Source organism: Halichoerus grypus, chromosome 7, assembly GCF_964656455.1.
Source record: "Halichoerus grypus chromosome 7, mHalGry1.hap1.1, whole genome shotgun sequence".
Taxonomy (NCBI): domain Eukaryota; kingdom Metazoa; phylum Chordata; class Mammalia; order Carnivora; family Phocidae; genus Halichoerus; species Halichoerus grypus.
Window position 1 is genome coordinate 8,239,689 of NC_135718.1, and position 12,127 is coordinate 8,251,815.

At 52.0% G+C, this 12,127-nt stretch overlaps 1 protein-coding gene across 4 annotated transcripts in view; it reads left to right on the plus strand.

Annotated features, from left to right (window-relative positions):
- Positions 1-12,127, plus strand: part of CPXM2 (carboxypeptidase X, M14 family member 2) — a 139,472-nt gene that overhangs the window by 30,383 nt on the left and 96,962 nt on the right. For all 4 annotated transcript variants that reach the window (XR_013449577.1, XM_078077015.1, XM_036067146.2 and 1 more), the window contains exon 3: positions 3,603-3,712. Coding sequence is in view for 3 of the 4 variants with exons in the window: in XM_078077015.1 (XP_077933141.1) it covers positions 3,603-3,712 (110 nt within the window). In the remaining variant the exon portion in view is untranslated. The remainder of the gene's footprint in view (positions 1-3,602; positions 3,713-12,127) is intronic.

Genomic DNA, 12,127 nt, shown 5'->3' on the forward strand with positions numbered 1-12,127 from the left:
CTCAAGAGTGGGCAAGAGTGGACATTTGTTGGATGGGGGTGCTGGCTCGGTGGGACGCCACATTGGCTTCGTGTGCATGATGGTTGAGCCCCTCGGGAGGGCAGGCATCGAGCTTTTGGGTTGATATTAGATGTGCAGTCGACAAACACCCCACTTAGGGGCACTTTCTTTTTCACCCCTTGTGTATCCTGGTGAGAGGATGTGTGGAGCTTCCACTTATCAATATGAGTGGTTTTGGTGAATATGCAATTGTATTCAGGTAGTTCCTTTTTTTAAAGATTTTATTAATTTATTTGCGAGAGAGAGAGAGAGAGCATGCACACACGAGAGAGCCAGCACAAGGCGGGGAGGGAAAAGGGTAGAGGGAGAGGGAGAAGCAGATTCCCTGCTGAGCAGGGAGGGGCTCCCCCCCCCCCCGCGGGACTCCATCCCAGGACCCGGGGATCATGACCTGAGCCAAAGGCATATGCTTAACTGACTGAGCCACCCTGGCGCCCCCACATAGTTCCTTTTTGAATTATAATATTCATGTGCATATGAGATATTCTCTTTTTCTGGAAGAAATGCTTTGGGTAGCAATTATTCTTCCTTATTTAACTAGTAAATAATATGTGTGTGTGTGGTCCATCTGTCAGTTTGCCTATCTGACTATCTAAATGAGTAATAGAATGTGTTAGCTTGATGAAGTATCTGGAGTTCACCACTTGCTGTGTTTTCTGCTCAGAAGGAGGGACCAGGGGATGGGAACACGTTTGATACAGCTATGAAAGAATTTCATTGAAATGGCAGTGAATCCTTTTTGCATTTCTGATGCTTGCTTATGTGAGAATACCAGGCTTCTGAGCACCGTGACATGGGAGGGACAGACCAGTGCCCTGTTCCCTGTCAGGGTCTGAAACCAAGGCTGGAGTAGCTAGCAGAATCGAGATGCAGAGGCCATTCCCAGGACACAGGGAATCGTCCAGCAGAACCACTGACCAGCCAGTTTGGTGTCGGGGCCCAGGAGATGTGGGTTGTTCCTGAGGATGCTGATGTGTCTGAAGCAGGGTGGGCTGGGGCTAGGTGACAAGGAGGAGGGGGGTGAGAACTGGGGACAGTGGGTAGCATCTCCAGCTGAGGGAGCCCCAAGCCTGGGGTCAGGGCCAGGGCTGAGTGGCAGGGTGAAGGACATTCTGGAATCTAACCTCCCAGAGAGTATAGGAAGTGAGCCTGACCCTCAGTCCTTGCCCTGAATCTGGACCAGGGCCTCAGGTGCCTACCAGTGACCACTGGGGTCTGAGAGGCCGGAGGGATATGGCTCAGAGAGGCCAGCAGCATGGAGAGGAGGTGCTGTCCATCCTGAGGCCACAGTGGGACCTCTTGGGGGCTCGGGCTCCTGCTCGCTCCCAGCCTGGGCCCAGGGGCTGAGCTGCGGAGGGGCAGGTGGGGCTGCTGCTGGGTCAGCATGAACAGGTTCCATGACTAGGCATGGCTGGTGGAGGCAGGCAGCATGGATTTCTGAGTAAGCGTGTAAGAAATGTCTTTGCTCAGTCATCAGATACTTGGTCAATTTCCAGTAGGCATGATGGAGAATTACTCTTTTAGCATTGGGACCAAGGAAATGCCACCCACGTGGGTCAGACCCCTGTGTCTTCCAGGCCTGGAAAGTGCCTAGGGCAGATCCTAGTGGGGGAGGGGTGTTAGGAGAACTAGAATACCCTCTGTGAGGTCAGCCTTGGGTGGTTAGGCATGCTTGCTGCCTGGATCCCCACTGGCCACACGCCCCGCTCTGGCTGCATGCCCTCCCCATTCATTCTGTGGTCCCCACTGGATCCACGCCCTCTGCCCCCGTTCACTGCCTGGTTCCTGCTCCCATGGCCCCCCCCACTTGAGGCGTGGCCCCCCCCCCGGCAGAACCCAGCTGGAGCACCGTTGCTCACGGTGCCACCTGAAGCCTCCTGGGGTCTCCTGCTGCGTCATGTGGCAGTGGCACCATTACCCCCTCTTGGTACTCCTCACCACGCTGGGCACCAGTCCCTCTGCCCCCCCCCCCCGCACAGATGGCTGATGCATGTGTACCAACCCAGGCAGCCGCGTGGCAGACGTGGGCAGGGCCAGGGAAGCAGCGTGGCAGTGTTTGAAAGCCCAGAGCCGAGAATCTGGAGGCCAGGATCCAAGGTCCAGCTTTGTCGCTGGCAGGGATGCCTGGGAAGGCTCACCTCCAGTCTCAGGGCCTTGGCTTCCTCTTTGAGGACTTCCTCAGGGGAGGACTGGATGGTGTCTCGGGGCCTGGCGGGTCTGAGTGCCTCTGATGACAGCCCCCGGGGCCGACATTTTTCTTTTTCTTTCTTTCTTTTTCTTTCTTTCTTTTCTTTTTCTTTCTTTTCTTTCTTTCTCCCTCTCTTTCTCTCCCTCCCTTCCTTCCCTTTCTTTTCTTTCTTTCTTTTCTTGATTTTATTTATTTGAGTGAGTGAGACAAAGAGCACAAGTCGGGGGAAGGGCAGAGGGAGAAGCAGACTTGCCGCAGGGAGCCTGATGCGGGGCTCAATCCCAGGACCCCGAAATCATGACCTGAGCCGAAGGCAGACGCTCAACCAACTGAGCCACCCAGGCACCCCCGCCCCCCCCGCCCCGCCCTGGACCGACTTTCTTCCCCAGCGGCCCGCAGAACACCCAGCGTGGCTCCTGTCTTGCCAGGCTCCCCCAGTATCCTGAGGCCAGAGGGCTTTTTTTCCCTGCAGGGGTTTGTCATGGATGGACAGATACCCCCACCTCTTCAGGTCCCCATCTCAGCAGTGAGCCGCATAGCTTTTTAAACGTGCCTCTTACAGGAGGGATTTCTCACACTTGTAGTAGAAATAGCTTTTGCTTCTCCTCCAGAGTTTGTGTTTTCTTTCACCAAGGTCAGATTTGAGGAGACAGATAGCATCGCTTGGAGACTTCTAGCCCCACGGCGGGCTGGGCAGTAAGAATAGCAGCCCGGGAGTCCCGAGGCCTGGGATCCGGCCCCAGAGCTGCTGTTAAAGCTCTTACCCACAGGGACGCTGGTCTGGACAGGGAGGCTTGCCAGGGGCCTGCCCATGTGCCAGCATCTTATTCCAGGGGCAGCTTGGACCAAACTGTGTTTGGTAGCTGTTCTCAGAACTACCAGTTTTGCTAAGAATGGGAAACAATAGATTTTTTTTTTCTACTTATATTGCCTTGCTCATTAGCATGCACAATACAAAGGCCAGAGTTGCTGAAGCAAAATCAGCGAGTTCTGATTAATTTGCAGAGTTCAACCACGGGATTGCTCTGAAATTTCTAACCAATAGCACTCCCTGGCTGAGTCACACTGTGGAAGGATCCTTAATTGGAAACAGCCTCAGACAGTAGCATGGACAGCAACAGAGAGAAGGAATATCAGAGCACAAACAGCCAGAGAGGAAATGCCGACGAGAGGGGCAGTTGGCACACTGTTGACGTTTGAGTTGACCGCATCTGTCTGGACATGCCTGGGGGGTGGGCTGCGCTGGGGGGTAGGGGTTCAGGGGCAAATTGGAAAGCGGGAGGGTAGATTTAGAAAACCAGAAACTTGCCTTTGAACATCTGTCTTTGTTTTTAACGAGCATTGTCCTTTCTAGGTTGCCCACCTCTTGGTCTGGAAACCTTAAAAATCACAGACTTCCAGCTTCATGCATCTACTTCCAAGCGCTACGGCCTCGGGGCACATCGAGGGAGACTCAACATCCAGGTACCAGCGACAGGAAGGATTTTGGTTGCGTTGCTAGTTGCTCAGGCAGGAGACGCAGCCCGTGGTTGGTTGAGCTTGGGTTGGATACCCTGTATGATGTTTCAAAAGCATTAGCCCCACCTCTCCCACCAGGAAGAGCGATGCCTCAGATCCTCGTCTTAGAGAGACAGCCCTGAGATGAGACTCAGGATACGTGTCTTCTGCAAAGGGCACTTAGTACAAAGGATGCTGCCGGTACCTGGAGCCGGGTCGGCCCACCTCCACCTCTTGAGCTCGTGCCCTTCGTGTGATCTGTCTGGACCGGGCAGGAGGAGGGCGCTGGACTCCAGGAGGCATTGGCAGCCAGTGGCTTTTGTTCCTCTTCCCCGCCCCAACCAGTGCTTCTCACCAACACACACATCTCTTCCAGACTGTTCTGTGGCTCCCCCCAGGTCCAACCCTTAGTGGCTCTCTTGGAGCCCAGCATCTCGTGTCTTGGCCTCCTCCTCTGAGGCTCAAGGGTCATGTGACCTTGGCCCTTACTACTGTCAGGGTCCTGCTCCAGGAAGGTGAGCTCCTCCTTGCACAATTTATATACCATGCGGTTCTTGACTTCTTGCCTTTTCTCAGGCAGGTCCCCTGCCTGCAACCCCTTGCCCTCCACCCTGCCAGGCAGCGTAAGTCCTGCAGCATCCATGATGATCAATTCCTCATGCTGCTCTAACAGCTTATCATAAATGCAGCCACGTAGGCCACACACACTTACTCTCTTCCAGTTCTGGAGGACAGAAGCCCCATTGGGCTAAATCAAGGTGTGGGCCGGGCCGTGTTCCTTCTGGAGCTGGAGGGGAGGGCCCATTTCTTCGCCTTTTCCAGCTTCTAGAGGTACCTGCATTCTTTCTAAGCCTCTGATCCTTCTTCTGCTTCCCTCTTCCACTTTTAAGGAGCTCACGATGACATTGGACCCTCGTGGATGCTCCAGGATCATCTCCCATCTCAAGCAACCTTAATTACATCTGCAAGCTTCATTTCCTTTTACCAGATAGCCCCGACTGTTCCCAGGTTCCAGGATTAGTGAGTTGGCATCTCTGTTGGGGAGGGGGCGTTATTCCACCAGCCCATGCACGAGGCCTTTTCCCTCCTGCTCCAGCTCCTACCATTCCATCCCAGTTCAGTGTTTGGTCATGGGCTGTCCTGTGTGCATCTCTAGTATCTTAGCTGTCTTTCCCCAGCTGCTCCATAATTCCGAGTGTGTTCCAAACCCCTTCTGCGCACGCGCCATCTCATCCAGCTCCTGGGTCCTTCATCCCTGAGACGTGGGGCCATCCAGGGTAGCAGCTTCTGAGCGACAGCGCCAACACCTCGTGCTCTTGGTGGTCTCTGTAAGCATGCTGCAGGCAGCCGCTGTGCGGGGGAACTGGACGAGGGCAGCCGAGGCCCCTGCCCAGGAGCTCACGGGCTCCAGGGTGTCTGAGCCGAGCTCCGACTCCCCACGTCCGCTCTGCCCTCCTCCCTCGACACTCAGCCGCACCCAGAGACTTTGAAGCCGCTCCACCGGCGCCACTTTGCGGGCCGGGATTCCGGCAGAATGTTTCTAGAACTAACTTTCATGAAGTCCGAAGTTTGGTTTATATAAGTAGTATTGTTTTTTTTTTTTAAAGATTTTATTTATTCATTTATTTGAGAGAGAGAGAGAAAGAGAGCACATGAGAGGGGGGAGGGTCAGAGGGAGAAGCAGACTCCCTGCCGAGCAGGGAGCCCGATGCGGGACTCCATCCAGGGACTCCAGGATCATGACCTGAGCCGAAGGCAGTCGCTTAACCAACTGAGCCACCCAGGCGCCCTTGTTTTTTTTTTTTTTAAAGATTTTATTTATTTGACAGAGAGAGACACAGCGAGAGAGGGAATACAAGCAGGGGGAGTGGGAGAGGGAGAAGCAGGCTTCCCGCCGAGCAGGGAGCCCGATGCGGGGCTCGATCCCAGGACACTAGGATCATGACCTGAGCCGAAGGCAGACGCTTAACGACTGAGCCACCCAGGCACCCCAAGTAGTATTGTTTTTTAATAACAGCTGATAAGAAACATTTGGATGTGTGCAACTGGACATTGTGTTTTTCAAGAGGATGAAGTCTCCAAGTTTCACCAGCGTGACCAGTAATAATGGGAGGGCTTGCAGCTCCGTGAACAGGGTCCAGGCTTCCATGGAAGTAAACTCGGGGCTAGCAGGGCTGGATCCCAATGGGTGTGGGCCTGTTTTGTGTAGCAGTGAGAGGAGCTGTCAGCTAAGGTCTTGAATGCTCTCTCGATAAATGAAGTTATCCTTTATTAAAGAGGAAGTGTTCACATTTATCCATGCTTTCAGTCAAAAACTGGAAGGCCCCGTTAGTCCTGAATTTGTTGGTGGGGTAGGGGGAGGAGTTGTGTTGTTCCAGTTGGAATTCTACTCCTAGAGTGGGCGGGTGGAGCATGGGCGGGGGGGGGGGGGTCATAGTGCAGGGTCCTAGGCATGTGGAGTTCAGACCTTGGCCTTGACTTGACACTTCTAGATTTTGGGACCTTGGAACTGTTATCTTACGGCTCCAAGCCTTTGCTGCCTCACCAGAGAAGAGGGAGTTCCGAGAACTTACGGGATTTGTTGAGCAGTGAAATTAGGTGATTTATAATTTTAAAACATTTACTGGATCATTTTTCACTTCTGCTCATAGCTTCTGGTAGCTTCCAGGTTCTCTTGGAAACTCCCAGCGGGCCTTGTGTGATTTGCCCCTTTTAATTCTTGTGGGGTGTTGTCCCTCCCTGAATGCTGTTTCCTTGGGTGTTATCTGCCCCTGCTTGAGCAGAAGCCCCAGGTTAGAAGGGGCTTGGTCTTTCCTCTCCCTTCCTCCCAGCCCAGAATGTCGCCCGGCACACAGGACATGCACAGAGGGGGTCATGTGAAGACCTGGCTGAAGGGGAGATGGAGGGCGTTCCCTGCCCTGCCTTTACTGGGCCCCACAGGAGGGCCCTGTGGTGGACGGTCATCCAGCCAGGAGGCAGCTGGCCAGGCTGTCCTTAGGTCCTAGTCATCCTTCCTGGCTACTTCATCCTTCACCCAAGGGAGGCATAGCCCAGGGAGAAGGTAGGCACCCTGGGCTAGAAGTGTGGACAGACCCACCCTCCTGACTTGAGGCAAGGGGGAGTAGGAGAGTCGTTGAAAACCTCTTCAGTGCTGTTTGTCCTTATGGGGATTTAGTTTTTTTTTCTTCAGTGGTATATCATTTCCTAAATGCTCTCCGAACAAAATCTCTGCACCTGCTCTTACAATGTGAAGTAGCTGCTTTAACAGGCCAGCCGCCTCCCCCCAGCCCTTGGGTGCCTCCACCCCCGTGGGTGAGGTGGTGTTAACCACAGAGGGTGGAGTGTTGCCCACAGCTGTGTGAGGGCCTTCAGCACAGCCCCCACGGGGAAGTAATGACTGGGTTGGGGCCCCTATTGTGGTTCTTACCTTCCAGAATCGGTGCCCCATGAAGCCTGATTTCCCCGCCACAGGTGCTCTAAAATACATCTTCCCACACATACCGTTTGAAATGCGGTTTAAAAATATCATCGGGTCTCACTGAGGAGTATTTTGTAGGTGTGTCAAGCTAATGGGATTTGATGCGCGAGAAACACCACGGTGTCAGAATTAGAAACTGTTCAACTGCCGTCGTTCAAGATGTGAGCGGGGCGGCCCAGCCCTGTGCCCGCCCAGCCCCCGCAGGCTCGGCTGTGGTCCACCCGGGGTGGGTGATGATTCGACCGCGTACACCTCTCGTTTCTGACCGTGATCTCACCCCCATTGACTCACCTGTCACCCTCACCAAATGATCTTGCAGATGGTGGGAACCTTGCTTTTCTGGGTGTTCCCACACTTGTTACCGCCGCGTCTGCCCACACGTGTGTGCTTATTAGACGTGTCTGCACAGACGCGGCGATGCTGGGGGGACTGGGGGGACTGGGGAGACTGGGGGTACCGCGAACGCCTCGTGAAGGGGGCGGGGCCGGCTGGCACGCTGTGGTTCTGCTGTTGTAGATTCGCTTGGCCAGACCAGCACTGACGTCGTTTTGACCCAGAAGTAGCCCTGGTTCGTGTGCCCTCGTTGCCAGTACGTGAATGATTCGTGGGACCCGGTCCCAGCCCCTGACCCCAGAGTGCAGCAACATGGCTGAGCGCAGAGCCTCGTGCACGCGGTGCTCATCGCTTCGTGTTCCTCTGGCGCACGGGGGTCGTGTGCTCTCTTTCCGGGTGCTTGTAGCTTAGTTCCTTTGCCCCCTCGCCCTTGTCCTCGCAGCCTAGCTGCTTCCTCTCTTCCTTCTCCCGCCTTCAAGCACACGGCCTTCACTTATAGCTCCTTTTTTTTTTTTTTTAAGTCCAGTCCTATCACTGTGGCTGTATTTAATTTTTAGTCTTCTGATTACATAGATTTTGAGTAGTCTGGCTAGAACTCTTGTTTTTCCTGTGACCTCAGTTTTCAGAGTGCACACGTTGCAGACGGAGCTTCTACTGAATTGCATTTGCCACATTATAGTAGAAACGCTTTTCTTTGTCTTTGTCCTCTTGAGCCGCTATGACAATATCCTATGTCCAAGGGCTTGTAAGCTACACAAACTTCTTTCTCACGGTTCTGAAGGCTGGGAAGTCCGAGGTCAAGATGCCAGCAGACCCGGTATCTGGAGAGGGCCGGCTTCTCAGTTCACAGATGGCCACCTCCTTCACCTTCTTCTGTGTCCTCAGGTGGTGGAAGGAACTAGGGGCTCTGGAGCCCTCTTTTATAAGGGCTCTAATCCCACTCACAAAGGGTCCGCCCTCATGTCCTAGTCACTTCCCTGAGACCCTGCCTCCTAACACCATCACCTTAGGGGTTGGTTTCAAAATACAAACTGTGAGGGGACACACACACCGTCAGTCTCTGGCACTCTTCTTTCCTCATTTTAAGCAGAAGACTTTGGAAGAATAAAAGCACTTTATAACTCCACTTATAACCTCTTTTTTTTTGCAAGTGGAATTTTACTGATGTTGATTTAATAATAAAAGCTTAGAGAAGAAACCCAAGTTCACATTTTTTATTGAGGGAAGACAGATCTTCCAAGAATTCAAGGAAGAGATCCAGTTCAGCAGGATGGCATAGGCTTGTCCTTTCACCTTTGATTATCCTTCCAGCCTGCCCATGATCCTCTAACACCAACCCACTTGGGAGCCCGTGGTCTCATTTAGAAACAACCATGGACTTCTTCTGCTCCAGGAGCAGTCACAGGCAGAGTAGAAATGAGCATTTTAAGTCTCAAAGAGAAGGTTTCGGCAATGAGCTCTAAAGTCACTCTTGGATCATCATTTGCCTCTAGTCGATCTGAGGAGGTGGCTCTGTACTCAGGTAGGTCATTTAATGGCAGCTCATCTCCTGTCCTGTCCTTGCAGAATCTTCTGAAGACCCCAAGAGATGTTCCATGGCTCATAAACTAAGCAGGGTGGAGTCCAAGTCCACTCCCTGAGTGATTTATCCCCCCAACTGTTGTTACGTCAGATGCTTTCATTGCTGCAAATCCTTGAGCAAATTAGAGCATCCCTTGCCACTTCAGAGGGCTGGGTTTCGATTTCATTCTTAAGACTCTAAAGCTATGGTAAGTAGGAGCCTGACATGGATCAGAAGAGCGTGGCTGGAACTCAGGATACCACCACGATTCTTGCCTAGAGCTGGGAATGCAAGACAGTCTGTACTCAGATCAGCGTTTTGAAGAAAGAGTTGACATTTTGAGGTCACAAGAAAAAACTTGGCGCCCTACATGAACACCTCCAGATGTCTCAGTGGCGCCTGCTCACGGTCACGTGGCATTCTGTGGCCCATGTCTTGTCTCACTGGAGTTTGACCCCTGAGAGAAGTTCACCTCTGGTACCTCTCTCGTGAGGAAATGTCTGGTTATAATGAGAGCATCTGTCCGAGCCATTACTCAGTACCACTGAAACCAACCACAGCTCCTCTTTTTTTTTTTTTTAAAGATTTTATTTAATTATTTGAGAGAGAGAGAATGAGAGACAGAGAGCATGAGAGGGAGGAGGGTCAGAGGGAGAAGCAGACTCCCTGCCGAGCAGGGAGCCCGATGCAGGACTCGATCCTGGGACTCCAGGATCATGACCTGAGCCGAAGGCAGTCGCTTAACCAACTGAGCCACCCAGGCGCCCTACAGCTCCTCTTATTAGTCATTCTCTTAAAGGAATTCTCTGGAGCACCTGGATGCTGATATTAGGATCCAGTTCCAACATTCTCATAATCTTTGTACCTGAAATGAGGTGTAAGCCTTGAAGACGGCCGACGCCTGTGGCTTCAGATGCACCCCCATGGGAAGGCCTGAAGTCGGTTATAGAGCAGTCGAACCAGGTTTCATCCTGGTGTCCAAGCTGATGTGCGTGGACACATCTCATCATCTGTCTCCCTGTCTCCTTTGGCCTTGAGACACCTGGTGCCCCACTTTGCCCAAATGTGGGGGCCACTTGGGGTAGCACTGTTTTCTCAGATGTCACCCTGTGCCTGCCCCACTCGTGCTTATCAATGGAATCATCTGCACCCAGAGTCCTCTGACCCCCCCAGCCTGTCTGTCCCATCAGATCGTCCCGCTTCTCTGGGTGCTCGGCCTCCAGTCTGATTCTGGCTGCACCAAACCCATCTGAAACTCTGCAGGTCCTAGTGGGGGCTGTAAATACGCTAGGTGCTGCAGAGGCAGAAGTAATCACAGTGGGGATGGCTTCCAAACCAAGGAATGTCCTGCTTGCTCCGATAAAGGGATTTGTGCTCTATCTGGCTTTAAGAAGCAGTCTGGGAGACAGTGTTTGGAGGCCAAAATGCTGGAATTTTGGATGTTTAGATTTTTATGTGAATAACAGGACCAAATATTCTAAATCATAAGTCTCTTGGAAAATTGAAAAGGAGAATTTACCAGAATGATGATAATGCACTGTTCTTATTCTCCAGAAGCTTAGGTCATAAACAACCGAGAAGGGCAAAGAGTAGAAGAACAGGGAAACAAAAGGAAGGGGCCCTTTGGGGCTCCCCAGTCTGTGAACCACAGATTATTAAGAAACCACAGGCCTTTTGGTTCAGATGCGGATTCTGTTACTTGCTATGTGAATTTTCTTGACTATTTTATTAAATCTCATTAAATTGATATTTCATCTTCAGTATACTCAGAGGAAAACTCTGTTTTGGAGATAAGGAAATTGAAAAGGAGAAGAGAAAGGAGATCAGAGCAGACACTTTGATTGACTGGGGGATCGGTCGATTGATTGATTTCATTAACACAAACCTACCTCCACTCCTGGGGAAACTGTGAGGAGCAAGAACAGAAATAGTGCTGATATTTTAGCAAATATTTAGGGAGGACCTGCCAAGTGGTGGGCTCTGTCTAGGTGCTCGGGATACTTCAGACCCAACGGACACAGATCCTTGCCATCTGAAAGCTTCCATTCTAGTGGGGGAGGCACATAAAGCAGGGAATGTAATAAAATAGAGCTTTTCTAGTGTGTCAGAAGGTGGTGAGTGTTATGGAGAGAAAACACAACAGACTTAGAGCTGGCAGCGGGGGTCAGGAGGGCTGGCTCTGGGGAGGGGACAGGCTGTTGTTAAAGGTAAGCAAGGGTGGCTTCATTGAGGAGGTGGTCCTGGGGCTGAGTCGGCTTGAAGGAGATCATCAGGGAGTCAGGCAGGTGTAGGAGGAGCACTCCAGGCAGTGGGAATGGCTTGAGCAAAGGTCCTGTGGTGACCACATGCGTGGCGCTACCACGGAGCAGCAGAAGCCTGGTGTAGCTGGAGCAGAGTGGCCCGGGCGTCCCGTGGTGTCCCTGGGCTTATAGCTGCATCACTCGCATCTCTGTCTCTAGGGTCACATGGCAGTCCCCCATGTGCCCCTGCATCATCTTCCCTCTGTGTGTGTCTGTCTCTGTGTCCAGATTTCCCGTTCTTGCAAGGACACCCGTCATCAGATTTAGGGCCCACCCTACTCCAGTCTGACCTCATCTTCACTGAGCTAATTTCATCTGCCATGCATGACCCCTTTCCCAAATAAGGTCACACTCTGAAGTTGCAGGGGTTAGGACTCATATTTATCTTTTTGGAGGACATAATTGAACCCATAACATTGTGATTCTCTATGCTCAGTAAACCTGCCTCAGACTGCAGATCACTGAGACTTCCCTGTGGGTGGGTACTTGAGCTAACACTTGAAGCAGGACGAGAAGTGAAGAGGTTATCAGACAAAGGATTGGTGGAGACGGAAGAATTCCAGGTCAAAAGGAATGTTATGTACAAAGGCCCTGTGGTTGTAGGGAACAAGACAAGATGTTCTCAATCATTATTCATCAAGGAAATACAAAATACACAATGAGATATGGCACATATCCTTTAAGGAAAATGGACAATATGAAGTGTAGGC